The following is a 15630-nucleotide window of genomic DNA, read 5'->3' as shown; positions in this document are numbered from 1 at the left end:
ATTGGGTGGTCAATCCCACTTGTAGCGCTAAAGACAATGAGATCACTGTTGGTGCTCGTAAACAAATGCGCCCATAAATTGCAGACCCAAAGCTTAGTGAACAAGAATACCCCAAGCTTAGTGAGTGAAGGCCAATTGTTGTTCCGCAATACACCAAAAAATGTCGAAGAGATCTCCCACCAATTGAGAGATTCCATGGATGATTGAATGCCTTCGAAAAAATTGCCATCTTATGCTGCAAAAAGAGTGCTAAATCAGCAAGACTCTTCCAATAATCGAAACATTTTGGCACACCATCAAATGGGTTTGACGTAGAGCAAACATGTCTGATCCAAGCTGCAGATGAACTATCACTTGTGAGGAACCATATTACAGCATACTACTGCGTAGGTGAATAAGTGAATCAGATAAGTATTTCTCTTCCACTCTATCTTGTTTGACCCTTGTCCACCTCGTGAAAGTAATATTTGTATTCCTTCCCCATAAAGAATATGGATCATGATGATGGAGAACATCCACCTCGTGAAAGCCATTGAAGGAATGAGATCAGAGAAATACCTTGAAGAAAAATCTAGATTAAGTTTGAGAAGAGCAATAATCCCATTGTCATGAAAATTGAAGTAAGCAATGCCTAAACTAGCCTTTCTTGCACCAAATTGCTCCAGGAGAATATTGTTCCTGCATTTTTGTGACTAGTCAAGGTCATTGATAGCAATTGAATAAACAACTATTGACTCGGCACCCAAGAATTGAGGCAAAGTTAGACAAAACTGTAATATCATAGTTTCCAGTGTAGCATTCCGGATTGCTATGAAAATTTTCAATGCATTATCCATGAGCTTAGGATGCTCAGTCTCATTTGGAGGCTGCAACTTTGGAAGAATGATCATCCAATACAAGTTCTCAATCTCAACAAGATTAGGAGAAAAAGAAGAGCAACCAATCTGCTCAGCACCCACTGCTAGAGAAAGAACCATAGAAATCAACATTTGAAAATTAAGAGAAAGTGATTCTGCCATGTTTTTGAGATGATCAGTTATGTATCCACGGATAAGAACTGCAAATGCTTCCTCTTCTTGTCTAAAATTCCCATCAGTATGCCATTTCAAGTTGGCATATTTTTCCAAAAGCCTGATAATGGTTCTAGTAACACCTATGGCAAGTATCACTAGTGGTAGACAAGTAGAATGCACTGCAGGATTGATGGGGTGCAGCTGTGGGATTAATAATTGAGGGTGGTCGTCAAAATGGTTCTCCTGGATCCCATCCCGGCCGAAATTCACGCCTAGTAGTGCATAGGTGAATGAATGAAGCATGTAGATCAACATCCAAGGCACCAAAATTGCATTCCAGGTGATTATTGAGAGAACATAAGATACTTACGATACCACCCACGGAAATCATTAAAAAAATGTTAGTGTATAAGCTATTGAGCTTACATGAATATTAGAAGTAAATAAGTCTTGTGTCTAATTGTGTATTCACTTTGGTAATTAAACCAAGTGTAGAGGTCATATTGTAAAAAGGTTAACAGGTGTAAAGATCTCCTTGTGTCCATTTTGATGTGTGGCAGAGATCAGTCCCTTTCTATTATGTTTTGTAACCCAACCGTTTTGCACAGTGTGTGCGTGTGAAGAATTCATATATACAGTTTTACTCTCTGTACAAGTTAACAGAGAGAGCACTACCATCTTCATCTTCTTTCCATTGTTTCTTTTAGTTTGTGAGCTTATCCTTATTTCTACTTCTTGTGAAAGCTAAAAACACTGCATATAAGAACTTCATCATGGCCTCAGAGCCTAGTTCGATCATTTGAGATCTGGGCGTAACAATCAATCGAGCTACACTTGAGCTCGTTCCAGATTGAGCGACGTTGCCGGAATTTCGTAAAACCCGATTTCGATTTGTGTCCGCATCATCAAAAGCTCGAAGATGGCTGGATCTGGAAGTTCTGAGGTGAGAACTCCGATCTTCTCCGGTGAGAACTACGAGTTCTGGAGAATCAAGATGGTGACGATATTTAAATCTCATGGGTTATGGAAATTAGTTGAAAAAGGGATTACGATCTCGGAAACAAAGAAGAAGAAGAAGGCTGAAGGAAGCTCAGAGGAAGAAGAAGACGATGAGAAAATGGTCGCAGCATATATGCAGGATGCAAAAGCTCTGGGTATTATCCAGAACGCAGTCTCAGATCAGATATTCCCTAGAATAGCCAATGCAGATTCTGCGAAGATGGCATGGGATCTGTTATATGGTGAGTACCATGGTGGTGATCAGGTAAGATCTGTGAAACTACAAAATCTGAGACGTGAATTTGAGTATGCTAGGATGCGTGATGATGAAACTCTGTCTGGGTATCTTACTAGGCTAAATGAATTGATCAATCAGATGAAAACATTTGGTGAGATTCTGTCTAATGAAAGGCTTGTACAGAAAGTTCTCATTAGTCTCAGTAAACCATATGATCCCATATGTCTAGTTATTGAAAATACCAAGTGCTTAGAAACTGTAGAACTGCAGGAGGTTGTAGCAATTTTGAAGAGTCAAGAACAACGATTTGATTTGCATAGTGTTGATGTCACTGAAAAGGCTTTTGCCTCATTCTCTGTGAGTTCAAAAGGACAAACTAGTGGAAATGCTCAATCTGGTACATTCAAATCCTATAAGCACTTGAATTCGAAGGGAAAGAAATGGGAATCTAGGCCTAAGTTTCAACAGAGGTCATTCACTAATCCTACACAGCACTCAAACTCTTCTGGGTATGTGAAGCAAGATGCAGTTAAACCACAGTGTAGAGTGTGTCTCAAATTCCATTCTGGTGAATGTAGATATAAGGGGAAACCTAAGTGTTATAATTGTGATAAATTTGGTCACTGGGCTAGAGAATGCACTGTAGGGAAGACTGTGCAAAAGGCAAACTCTGCAAATCAGGTGGAAGTATCAGGGAATTTGTTCTATGCAAACAGTGCGATCTCAGAGTCAAATGTAAATGGAAACTGGTATATTGATAGTGGTTGTAGTAACCACATGACAGGGGATGCTAATCTGCTTGTCGACATAAAGACCAATGTTGCTGGACAAGTGCAAATGCCTACTGGTGTGTTAGTGAATGTTGCTGGAATGGGTTCATTGGAAATAGACACTAATAGAGGCAAGAAGTATATCAGGGAGGTTATGCATCTGCCAGGATTAAAGGAAAACTTACTGAGTGTTGGGCAAATGGATGAGCATGGATACTATCTCTTGTTTGGAGGAGGCTTGTGCAGTGTATTTGATGGACCTTCTCTTGATAATCTTGTGATCAAAGTTAAGAAGAAGGAAAACAGATGTTATCCCCTTTCTCTGTGGAAAAACAGCCAACTTGTTCTGAAAGCTAGCACCGATTCAAATCCTACCTGGATTTGGCACAAGAGATTAGGACATCTAAATCTCAGGAGCCTTAAACAACTCAGAGAAAATGAAATGGTACATGGTCTTCCACATCTTGAAAACATTGATGGTGTATGTGAAGGGTGCCAGTTTGGAAAACAACATCGTGACTGGTTTCCAAAAGAGAAAGCTTGGAGAGCAAGCAGTCCTTTAGAGCTTATACACACTGATTTGTGTGGTCCTATGCAAACTGAATCCATTGCTGGGAATAAGTACTTTATGCTTCTCATTGATGACTATACAAGAATGTCATGGGTTTACTTTCTAAGACAAAAATCTGAGGCTCTAACTTGTTTCAAGAAGTTTAGAGCCATGGTAGAATTACAGAGTGGTTTCAAAGTAAAGTGTCTAAGAAGTGACAGAGGAGGTGAGTTTGTATCAAATGAATTCAACCAATTCTTAGAGGCTGAAGGAATACAAAGACAACTTTCTATGGCCTATACTCCACAGCAAAATGGAGTAGTGGAGAGGAAGAATAGAACAGTTGTAGAGATGGCTAAGGCAATGCTTCATGATAAAAGCATGCCATATTTTCTGTGGGCTGAGGCAGTGCATACAGCAGTGTACATTCTAAACAGATCACCTACAAAAGCACTGGATAATCTGACACCATTTGAGGCATACAGTGGCAGAAAACCAGGAATTGGTCATCTAAAAGTATTTGGATCAATCTGCTATGTGCATATACCATCTGAAATGAGACAGAAACTAGATGCCAAGAGTGTCAAATGTGTGTTCGTTGGATATGCTACATGTGAGAAGGGATACAGAGTGTTTGATCCATGCACTAAGAAATTAATTCTTTCAAGAGATGTAATTTTTGAGGAAACAATGACCTGGAATTGGAAGGAACATTCAGAGAACTCTGTTGCTGTGACCCACATTCAGAATTCACATGGATTGGGTGAGATTCAAGGCTGTGCCTCCAGTTCCTCTACATTTTCTCATAGTGAAGAACAAGAAAGCAGCATTCAAGAAACTGTTGAGACTCCTCAGTCTTATGATCATACTCCAGTGAAATGGAAAAGCATAAATGAGATTATGGCACAGTGCAATGTGTGTATTGTGGAACCTGAAAAATTCGAAGAAGCTGCTCAAGATCAAGCTTGGATAAAAGCTATGGAAGAAGAACTGACTATGATTGAGAAGAATAGAACTTGGGAATTGGTGGATAGACCAAGTGATAAACATGTTATTGGGGTGAAATGGGTATTCAAAACCAAGTTGAACTTGGATGGATCAGTACAAAAGAACAAGGCACGACTAGTTGCAAAGGGGTATGTGCAGAAACCAGGAATTGATTACAATGAGACTTTTGCTCCGGTTGCTAGACTAGATACAATCCGGACTTTGATAGCTCTTGCTGCACAGAAAAGTTGGAAACTATATCAACTCGATGTTAAATCTGCATTTCTGAATGGACAACTGCAGGAAGAAGTCTATGTTGACCAACCCGAAGGATTTGTGATTAATGGCAAAGAAGATAAAGTCTACAGATTGTATAAGGCTCTGTATGGATTGAAGCAGGCACCTAGAGCCTGGTATGGAGAGATTGATAGTTATTTCACTCAGTGTGGATTCATAAAGAGCTTGAGTGAAGCAACTCTTTATACTAAGACAAGGGGAGATAAGGATATCCTAATTGTTTCTATCTATGTTGATGACATAGTATACACTGGAAATAACCAGGAGATGCTGAATGAGTTCAAAGAAGACATGAAAGATAAATATGAGATGACAGATCTCGGGTTGCTTCATCATTTCTTGGGGATGGGGGTTATACAAACAGATACTAGCATTTTTATCCATCAAAGGAAGTATGCTTCTTCCTTATTGGATAAATTTGGTCTGAAGGAGTGTAAACCTGTTCCCATACCTCTCATTGCTTCTGAGAAATTAAGTAAAGATGATGGAAGTGGTGCAGCAAATGAGGAGCAGTATAGGAAGATTGTAGGAAGTCTGTTGTACCTCACTGCCACAAGGCCGGATATAATGTATGCAGCTAGTTTATTAGCTAGATATATGCATTGTCCTACCAATAAACACTATGGAACAGCTAAGAGAGTGCTCAGATATGTTAGGGGCACATTGGACTATGGTTTGAAGTATGAAAAAGGCAAGAAGGCAGTCTTAATTGGTTTTTGCGATAGTGACTGGGGAGGATCTCTTGAAGACAGCAAAAGCACCTCAGGCTATGCATTTTCTTTTGGAAGTGGAGTGTTCTCATGGGCCTCTGTGAAACAACACTGTGTTGCTCTTTCTACTGCAGAAGCCGAGTATATCAGTGCTTCTGAAGCCACAGCTCAGGCCATATGGCTCAGATTTGTTCTGGAAGATTTTGGAGAGTTACAAGTTGATGCAACCCCTCTGCAGTGTGATAACACATCTGCAATCTCAATATCCAAGAACCCTGTGTTTCACCAGAAGACAAAACACATTGACAGGAGATATCACTTCATCAAGGATGCCTTGCAGCAAGGGATAATTGACTTGGTTTACTGTCCTACCAAAGAACAAGTGGCAGACATTTTCACCAAGGCATTACCAAAGGACAGATTCAACTATCTCAGGGACAAACTTGGAGTTATAACAGCTCAAAGCTTAAAGGGGAGTGTTAGTGTATAAGCTATTGAGCTTACATGAATATTAGAAGTAAATAAGTCTTGTGTCTAATTGTGTATTCACTTTGGTAATTAAACCAAGTGTAGAGGTCATATTGTAAAAAGGTTAACAGGTGTAAAGATCTCCTTGTGTCCATTTTGATGTGTGGCAGAGATCAGTCCCTTTCTATTATGTTTTGTAACCCAACCGTTTTGCACAGTGTGTGCGTGTGAAGAATTCATATATACAGTTTTACTCTCTGTACAAGTTAACAGAGAGAGCACTACCATCTTCATCTTCTTTCCATTGTTTCTTTTAGTTTGTGAGCTTATCCTTATTTCTACTTCTTGTGAAAGCTAAAAACACTGCATATAAGAACTTCATCAAAAAAAACAGCACGTGGGAGCCAACGAAGGAAAACCCTCCAAGTTGCAAAACAATCGGGCAAGGGATTAAACACCGTAGGTCCATTTTTCATGGCATCAAGCAAGGACAGCTGACGAAGGCCCATAAGCTGCAACCTGTCACCTGAGAGCGTGAGCCAAAAATCCATACACGGTACACCGATGTCGAACCCAATGGGAGAAATATCATGCTTCAGAGACTTACTTAACAAGGAATCACTTGCAATTAAATCACAAGAACTGGGAGCCGGACTAGTGAATACCATCAGTCCTTTGAACTTTAGGATCTCTATGTACAAAGAAGCTCGCAGCAACGATAATGTAGCAAAGAATGAGCATCAGTCCTTTGAAGTAATTAGATGTTCCCTCCTGCAAGTTCAAATGCAATCCATTCATACGCATTATGTATAGGATAAGTAGTCGCTGCAGTGCTGATACAAGGAAACAAATTCATGTCTTTCTATTGCATTTGTGCCACGAAAAGATTTATGGTTTGTTTGAATGACGAACCTGCAGCATGAAGGCTACCACCAGAACAGTTATGAAAAGTGTCGCTGTCTCAAACAATTGGAAATCTAAGTCCATAGGGCACCCCATGAACCACCCAACCACCACACAAAACGGAATCTGCAGAATCCAGGAAAAACGGAAAACTGTTGAGCAAGAAAGAAGAACGGACAAATTATATGAAAGCATGAACAGAATCAACACGACACCACATATATGTACCAAAAAAACAAATCATAGTAAATGTCAGTCTAAATACATATGATATTTGGTACTCACTCCAAACATAGATATCAGAGTTGATGAGCCAATTGCCACTCCTAAAGTTATATTCTGCACGAAACATTGAGACAAAGTCAACAAGGAATGATAAATCATGAGTGATTATACCGATAGGACAATCACTTACAAGCTTGTCTTTCATGGCGAACATAACAGCACCAGCATGCTCTTTGCAACAGATGCACCCTGGAAAAAAAAAAATACAGAAACACAAGACATTCCTCACAACAAACCCCACAAAAATACTATAAAATTTTCAAATCATCTAAAATTGGAGGTATAAATATTAGGATGAAAACTCTAGTACGATAAGACAATGATCTAACAAGATGAATTACCTCTATAGCATTAACTAAATATTCTGAGAGGACTGAAATCACCACGGTTAGAATTGATAGCCATATTATGGATTCCCACTTAGAGATCTCGGGAGCCTCTTCATCATCTGAATTTTCTTCGGTGTGATTCTCTGACTGGTTTTGTACCAAATTCATATAAACCATTAGATCACATATAGGAGAAAGTGCACAAACTCCACTTAATCAAATTCATCACACACTTGAACAGTGAAAGCAAAGGAATTAGTAACACAGTTTGAGGTCCTTATTGGCAAAGACTTGTACGAACCTGATCAACTGGAATATATAAATTCTGCTGGCTTCTCAATTGAAAAAACAGATATGAAGCATAGGCGACGAGCATAATGCAGCTAGTGAATCTCGAAAGAGATAACTCAGACTTCCCCATAGTGCAACTCTGTCCGAGTAGAGTGCAGTACTGCTGGAAAGAGCAGACCCATGACCGCCATCAATAGCAATCCAGAGTTCACTCCAGAAGTTGCCTGAGAATATAGAAACTTTGAACTTTAGTTGCTAGAAAAAGATATGGAAGACCGAATACAAAAATAAAACCAAATAAACAAAGCACTCTATTTTCACAGACGAAATATACCTTGTTGAACACTTGCTCCCTCTGTGAATGCACAAGTCCACCAGCAAAGAATGCGCATCCAAGCACAAGCAACATGTTTGATAGGATTGAGCCTAGTAAGGATTGTTGAACAACACGAATCATGCCTCTTTTCAGAGCATAAATTGATATTATCAATTCTGTTGCGTTTCCAAAGGTGGCATTTAAAAGATCTCCAACTGCAGAATTAAGTCATGATTGGAGTTATGGGTAACATTTTTGGATCAACAAAATGGATACTAATTGTAAAGTTAGTGCAACCGCTTTCAAATTTTAGGGTGAAATGTGAAAGGAAACATGTGATGCAGGTGAAGTACCGGTTGGATGAGGAAATTTTAGTGCTCAAACCAAACTTAAAAGCTATATGAAGACTTGTGGAATCTGGCATTGATCAGTGACTCAAGCTTCAAGCTTTATGAAGACTTATGAAATGGAAAAAACGGATATTTGCATTAACAACATGCTTACCTGTTGGTCCAGTATAGCAAGCCAGTTGCCTGCATCAAAAGAAGCCAAGCTGTATTAGGAACTCAATAATGCATATTGATTGCAAGGTAAGTTGATATGGACTTCCGTCTCAAGTGCTCGCAGATTAAACCCTAATACGCTAAAACACTAACAAATGTTGTTTTCTAATACATCAAGTTAACTGGATAGCTGTTCAGACATGGCTGTTGGATTCCACTCGTAACATTTCTGTTTGTAAACAAAGAGTATACAAAGAGAGTGAAAGAAATCTTACTCCGTTGCATATCCTAATCGCTCAGCCAAAGGTATGATTCCCAACAAGCTTAAAAGAAAGACCCAACCCTGAAATGCTTTGAAAGAATCAAATAAACTAGGCATACAATCGTGTGATGATCCGAGACCTTCGCACGCAGAAAAAGATAGTGAAAACTCACATGATGGCCGGTTAATTTATCAACCACGATTGCTAAAGGGCCAAAAGGCATGAGCAAATTAATTTTGGCAGAGAAAACTACAATCCTGATGCTATCGACCACACTATTCTTCATGACATGGGGACAACAGTCATTTGCACCACCAGAATAAAGATCCCTGAGGGGAGCCTCATCCAATGAATGTTTCTCACCCCTAACTAGGCTCTGATCCTCGAACTCAAACACTGATTTGGGCTGTGTTGATCCCAACTGTGGAGCCGAAATCTTTGTTACCGAAGATTATCACTGCTACCAAAAGAAAATGCCTTTGATACCATATATAGCTAAAGAATTTATAACTGACCTCAGCATGGGAATTGATTTTTATTTTAGCTGCATCGTTGTTCCTACCATCGTTGCCGTTGTTGTTGTTGTTGTTGTTGTTGTTGTTGTTGTAACGGTTATCAGAATACATGAGGTGGAAGTAAAAACTCTATGCCAAGAAATCAACAAGAATTCCATCTCCAAACACGGGCATCGCTACTTCATCACATTCTCCACAATCAACACACATACATACAATGATAGAAATCAATTAACATGAGATCTAAAAAATGTATGCCTATACATACACATAACATCTATGCATAGACACCCTACCTGTTTTTAATAAAGCCCATATTGCAGACCTGGGCGTAAGCAAGTTTATTAGTGCAGCGTGCTCCCCTTCAGCACCCAAATTCAACTTCGAATACCCCTCCCCGTTCTTTACTCTAGATTAAAATATCCCTTGAATCAGAATAAATCCCAAATGATTTTTTTTTTTTTGTCAAGAACATGAATTTAACAATCCTAATAAAAAAATATCACGCATCAATATACATACATACATACATATATGTATATATATTTGTATATTTATGTATGTATTCTTTACCTGTTTCTAACAAAACCCTAATGAAATTTTGGATAAGAACCCCAACAAACAAAACAAGAACCAGAATTATGGAAAGTAAAGAACTAACCTTGTGGTATAATGGAATTGCATATATATATATATATATATATGCGTGTTTATATATAGATTCTCCAATGTGAACCCTAAAAAATCAGACCCAAAAGAACATGCATGAGAAATGTACTTTTTGTCTAGAAAAGTTCTGGGATTCCTTCCAAAGTAAACAAAAAGAATGGAAGGCAGAAGAAAAAAACAAAGGAGGTAGCTATTAAGTGCAAATTTGCAAATTGATGGTTTTGATAAAAGTGGAAATTAAACAGCTTTGACAGATATTGATACGCGAAATGTGATCCACAGCCATCTGAGGGAAACCCGCCATTTTCTCCCCAGCAAATATTAGTATCTCTCCTTTCCTATTTTCAGACATGCAAATGCAATGGTTTCTTTCTTCCTTTCTTTTGTTTTTCTTTCAACTGTGAACACGAAAGTTCCTTGAAACAAGAAACAAGAATAACGTGTACAAAATAATATTTTTTGATTTGATGATTTTGGGGTTACGATCTCTCACAAATTTGGTCCTCTGATTCTATCTTCGTAGGGTGTAGGTTTGTGGATGAGTTGTTGATCCAAAGGGCTGTCGGAGCCTGATCTAAGGATGAACAGTTGATGAACGGATGAACACTTTCTTCAAGGGCCGTCGGGGCTTGATCTTGAATAATGGTTGTGTGGATTTCTTCAAGGGCTTTTGGGCTTGATCTTGAAGGTTGATGGATGAGCGGATCTTCAAGGGCTTTTGGGCTTGATCTTGAAGGTTGATGGATGAGCGGATCTTCAAGGGCTTTTGAACTTTAAGGCTTCAAGGTTTTGGTGTGTGGGTTTGTTGAGGTTGTTGATCCAAAGGGCCGTTGGGGCTTGAGCTTAGGATAAACGGATGATGAATGATGAACGCTTTCTTCAAGGACCGTTGGGGCTTGATCTTGAATAATGGTTGTGTGAATTTCTTCAAGGGCTTTTGGGCTTGATCTTAAAGGTTGATGGATGAGCGGATCTTCAAGGGCTTTTGGGCTTGATCTTGAAGGTTGATGGATGAGCGGATCTTCAAGGGCTTTTGGGCTTAATCTCGAAGAACGATTGGATGTGTGGATTTGTTTGTGCTGTTGATCCAAAGGGCCGTTGGGGCTTGATCTTAGGATGAACGTATGATGAACAATGAACACTTTCTTCAAGGGCCGTCGGGGCTTGATCTTGAGTTGGTGGAAGTTCTTCTAGGGCCGTTGGGGCTTGATCTTGAAGGAGGATTTGACGAAGAACGAAGAGTGCTTTCTTGATCCTTCGGGATTTTCTTGAGAGCTTTAGAACTTTAAGGCTTCAAGGTTTTGGTGTCTGTATTTGTTGATGTTGTTGATCCAAAGGGCCGTTGGGGCTTGATCTTAGGATGAACGGATGATGAATGATGAACACTTTCTTCAAGGGCCGTCGGGGCTTGATCTTGAAAGAGGATTTAACGAAGAACGAAGAGAGCTTTCTTGATCCTTCGGAATTCTTGGGAATTTGGATGGTTGGAAGCTTTGGAGTTTCAAAGCTTCAAGGATTTGGGGAATTCCTCTTCTAATTTTGGGAGTAGAGAAATGTATTTGTGAATTCCTTGATGCTTGATACCTTGATAGAGAAGCCTATTTATAGGCTTTGAGAATGAATCACCACCACAAAAATATTTTTTTCCTTTCCAAGCACCATTGCCTAATTTTCTCACTTAATGCAATATTGAAATTGAAGTGGTGTAACTTATGGCCTAATTTCCCACTTAATACCATTTTAAACTTGAAGTGGTGTAACTTATGGCCTAATTTCCCACTTAAAACCATTTTAAACTTGAAGTGGTGTAACTTATGACCTAATTTCCCACTTAACACCATTTTAAACTTGAAATGTGTATGCTTTGTCATTGCCCAAATGAGAAAAACTTGCTTTGATCCGTAATGGATTGAAGTGTGCTTGCCTTGTCATTGCCCAACATGAGAAGAAAAACTTGTTTTGATCCTCAATGGATTGAAATGTACTTGCCTTGTCATTGCCCAAAATGAGAAGAAAAACTTGTTTAATCCTTCAAGGGTATTTCTTCCTATTTTGTTGAGTCACACGCCATGTGTACAATTTGTACAACACGTGGCGTATGCCATGTATGCCTTGACACGTCAAAACTTTAATGCACTGGTGAACATTTGTTTTACTGAAATTTCGATGTCTACAAATGCCCCCACTTCAAGGCACGTCGTAGACATGTGCTTGGCACGTGTAGAAGATGCGTTTTGAAGTCCCTTAATGTAGATGTCAACCCAAGGGCCGTCGAGGCTTGATCTTGAATTGGGCTGGAAATTTCTTCAAGGGCCATTGAGGCTTGATCTTGAGTTCGATTGGAAGATTTTCTGGTTTCCTCCAATCGTTGATTTTCCACAGGCTTAGTCTTGAACTGGGCTGGAGGATTCTTTTGGTCTCCCCCGAAGGCCTGAACTTACTCCTTTTATCTGGAGTTGAATTTGATTCAAGGGTGGTGAACACTTGATTTTGAGTCGGGCTTGTGATTTCTTCAAGGGCCATCGAGGCTTGATCTTGAATTGGGCTGGAGGATTCTTTTGGTCTCCCCCGAATGTCTGAACTTACTCCTTTTATCTGGAGTTGATTTTGATTCAAGGGTGGAGAACGCTTGATTTTGAATCGGACTTGTGATTTCTTCAAGGGCCATCGAGGCTTGATCTTGAGTGAAAATAGGACCATGAGCGGTTTCAGGATTCAGACACATGGCAGGCAAGCACGAGGTGGAGGTGATGACCTGTTTCTTTGTTCAATCTTTCCAATTCGTATTGAAGAGGGTTAGAGGATGACTCAGCATATGCAGTTGTTGCGTTTGCTGACGATCCACAAGATTGATGTTTCATTGTCACTCGTCTTAGCTGTTCTCCAAGCAGATGTGGTCCCTTCTCTGGAAGTGTATCAACCGTTGAAGATGACTACTCGAGAGCAACGCTAGGTAAGCAACCAGGGAATAGATTCCAGGTAGTCGGTTCCAGATCGGAAGACTGACTCTAAGTGCCAGCTGATTGCTTTCTTTCACTTTGCCATGCGAGTAAGAACAAGGACAAAAGAAAGGACATAGATAAAGCATGATATGAGATACTTTTGCTTTTGAAGAAGCAGCGAACGAATCAACACATATATTTGTTGTGCTTGTCTCCACATGCTTCAATGTATCATTTTCACTTGCCTTACTTGCTCTCCTTGCAGAAGTGGTATTTCCTTATGCAGGTTTGGCATCTTCTCTTGTAGTATTTGTCCTCTGATACATGAGTGGAATGCAAACCTTGCATTTGAATGGACCATCACTTCTTGGTGGCAGCGCAAGTTTGAGTGGAGGTTCCGACATATTGCTTTCTCTGTCCTTGTCTTGGCAGGTGAGAACAAGGGCAAAGGAAAAGACAGGGAAAAAGCATGATATGAGATACCTTTGCTTTCGCCCTTGATGATATGAGATACTTTTGCTTTTGAAGAAGCAGCAAATGAATCAGCACATATATTTGTTGTGCTTGTCTCCACATGCTTCGATTTACCGTTTCCTCCTGCCTCATCTGTATTCCAGGCATCTGGTATCTTTTTTGGGGGTACATCAATAGTTGAAGATGAGTACTTGAGAGCAGGGCTGGGAGTGTGCCCTCAGAGGTGAGGAAGAGTTGGGCATTTTTTTTTTTTTTTGCAGGTCTGCCTTGCCATACAAGATGAAGGTTGACATATATAGGGATTTCCCAATAGCAAGTGGTGGTACTGTTCCTTTACCATTGTCGACAACTGTTGGGTAATTGAACAGTAAGATTCACGCGTTCTCAACTTTGTCAGAAATTTTTGACAAAGTTGCTCGTGATTTCTGCAAAGCTGGGGTTGCATATGAAGGGTGATGACAAATCTGGAAGAGCCCAGCTTTTGAAATTCAGAGAGTGATGACTCTTCGATCCTTGAATAAGCGGCCCAGCTTTTGAGGTTCGGAGGGTGTTACCTCTTTGATTTCTGAACAAACGCTTCTTCGATTTTTGAGCAAGCGCCTCTTTGATTTCTGAATGGCAAACAGTAGTGCGGATGCGGCTTTGTCAGAGATCTTTTGACAAAGTTGCACGCGTTTTCTGAAAAGCCGAGAGAGCGTCGCCTTTCCTTTTAATAGAGGTATCGATCACCTCCAACATGCACGCTTTGAAGATTGCCCATTTGTGAAAATCGTCTCCGGTCCTTTGAGATTTAACTCCATCCACCCTTCTCTTTTAACACCTTTGAAAATGGCTAACCCATCGAACATTTGCTTAGATTTGAGTCTGAGCAGTGATCCGGTTACGCCGCGTCAGGCTAAGGTATGGTGCCCGTCTTTCTTATCTTCTAATGGTCCTCTTACAGGTGAAGACTCCATGATGATGGATGCAACAACAGCTACGATAGTAGCTCGGAACCTCCTCACTCCTAAAGATAGTCAGCTGTTTTCAGGACGGTCCGATGAGTTGGCCGTTCAAGAGTCCCTGGCTCTCAGTGTTCAGTGCGCAGGCTCTGTGTCCAACATGGGCCAACGCCTGCTTGCTCGCTCCCGTCAGGTTGAATCATTGATGGCAGAGGTGGAAAATCTCCAGCAGGAGATCAAACAGCTTAAGCACGAGAATAGAAGTTTGCACGTGCTTGCCAATAATTATTCAACAGGTATGAAGAGGAAGCTTGATGAGATGCAAGAATCTCAAGGTCGAATGCAAAGTGACCGTCAAAGGCTTGCGTCTTTCTTCCAGAGGCACCTTTTTCCTGGGTCATCCAGCGTTCCGCCAAGTATTGAGGCCTCGAATACTCTATCTCCGATGCCTCTTGCTCCGATGCCTTCTGCTCCGATGCCTCCTGCTCCGAGAGTGTTGCCACGTAGTGGGGCTTCACGTACACATCCTTTGTGAAAGCTTCATCTTTTTTTTTTTTTTTTTTTTTTTTTGTACGCACTTGTAATTTCTCGGAGATCAATGAACATGCTTTATTTTATTCAGTGTATTGTGCTAAATGCAGATAAAACATATACATCACCAAGATGTGTTATTTCCCTTTTTTTTTTTTTTAATTTTTTATTTTGATGATGTGACTGTACTTGAAGTTTTGAAGTTTCAAGTTGCCTACGTACCCTTGGTTGAGGAGGGATCAAGTCATGACGTAGTTCAAATGAGTGATGGTTTTTTTTTTTTTGATGATTTTGCCGTACACAGTTTATGCTCTTGCGGGCCAGGAGCGTTTGGTGCCGTTTGCAGTTTCAGCTCGTGCAGGCAAGGAGCGTTTGGTTGTCACCTTTTAGGCTCGTGCGAACAAGGAGCTTTGGTTGTCGCCTTTTAGGCTCTTGCGAACGAGGAGCTTTGGTTGTTGTTGTGGGTTTGTCAAGCGATCTGGGAGAGGCGTTCCTCGCAATCTTCATAGGAAGGAGCCTTGACCGAGTAATTGAAGAAGTCTTCTGGGAAGAGGTCGCACATTGTGATGGGGATGGACGATCTTTGTGTCGAAATTTCATTATCTCCAACACTTTCACATTGTTCTGGAGGTTGAC

General features: G+C 40.3%; 2 protein-coding genes and 1 pseudogene across 2 annotated transcripts in view; 1 reads left to right on the top strand and 2 right to left on the bottom strand.

Moving 5' to 3' along the window:
• LOC108866908 (26S proteasome non-ATPase regulatory subunit 10-like) overlaps positions 1–15630 on the top strand; it is a 95822-nt gene that overhangs the window by 21075 nt on the left and 59117 nt on the right. The window lies entirely within an intron of this gene.
• On the bottom strand, positions 6687–7726 carry LOC125474770 (vacuolar cation/proton exchanger 5-like). Its single transcript, XM_048578748.1, has 5 exons — positions 7562–7726; positions 7383–7409; positions 7221–7274; positions 6945–7061; positions 6687–6803 (listed from the first exon to the last, which is right to left on the bottom strand). The coding sequence occupies exons 1-5, from the start codon at positions 7724–7726 to the stop codon at positions 6687–6689; spliced, it is 480 nt and encodes a 159-aa protein (XP_048434705.1).
• Positions 7821–9679, bottom strand: LOC125474992 (annotated as a pseudogene).

This window comes from the organism of the source record quoted next, unplaced genomic scaffold, assembly GCF_019419815.1.
Source record: "Pyrus x bretschneideri cultivar Hongxiangsu unplaced genomic scaffold, Pyrus_bretschneideri_v1 Contig13, whole genome shotgun sequence".
Classification (NCBI taxonomy): domain Eukaryota; kingdom Viridiplantae; phylum Streptophyta; class Magnoliopsida; order Rosales; family Rosaceae; genus Pyrus; species Pyrus x bretschneideri.
Note: the sequence above shows the minus strand (reverse complement) of the source record. Positions and strands in the feature narration are given on the sequence as shown.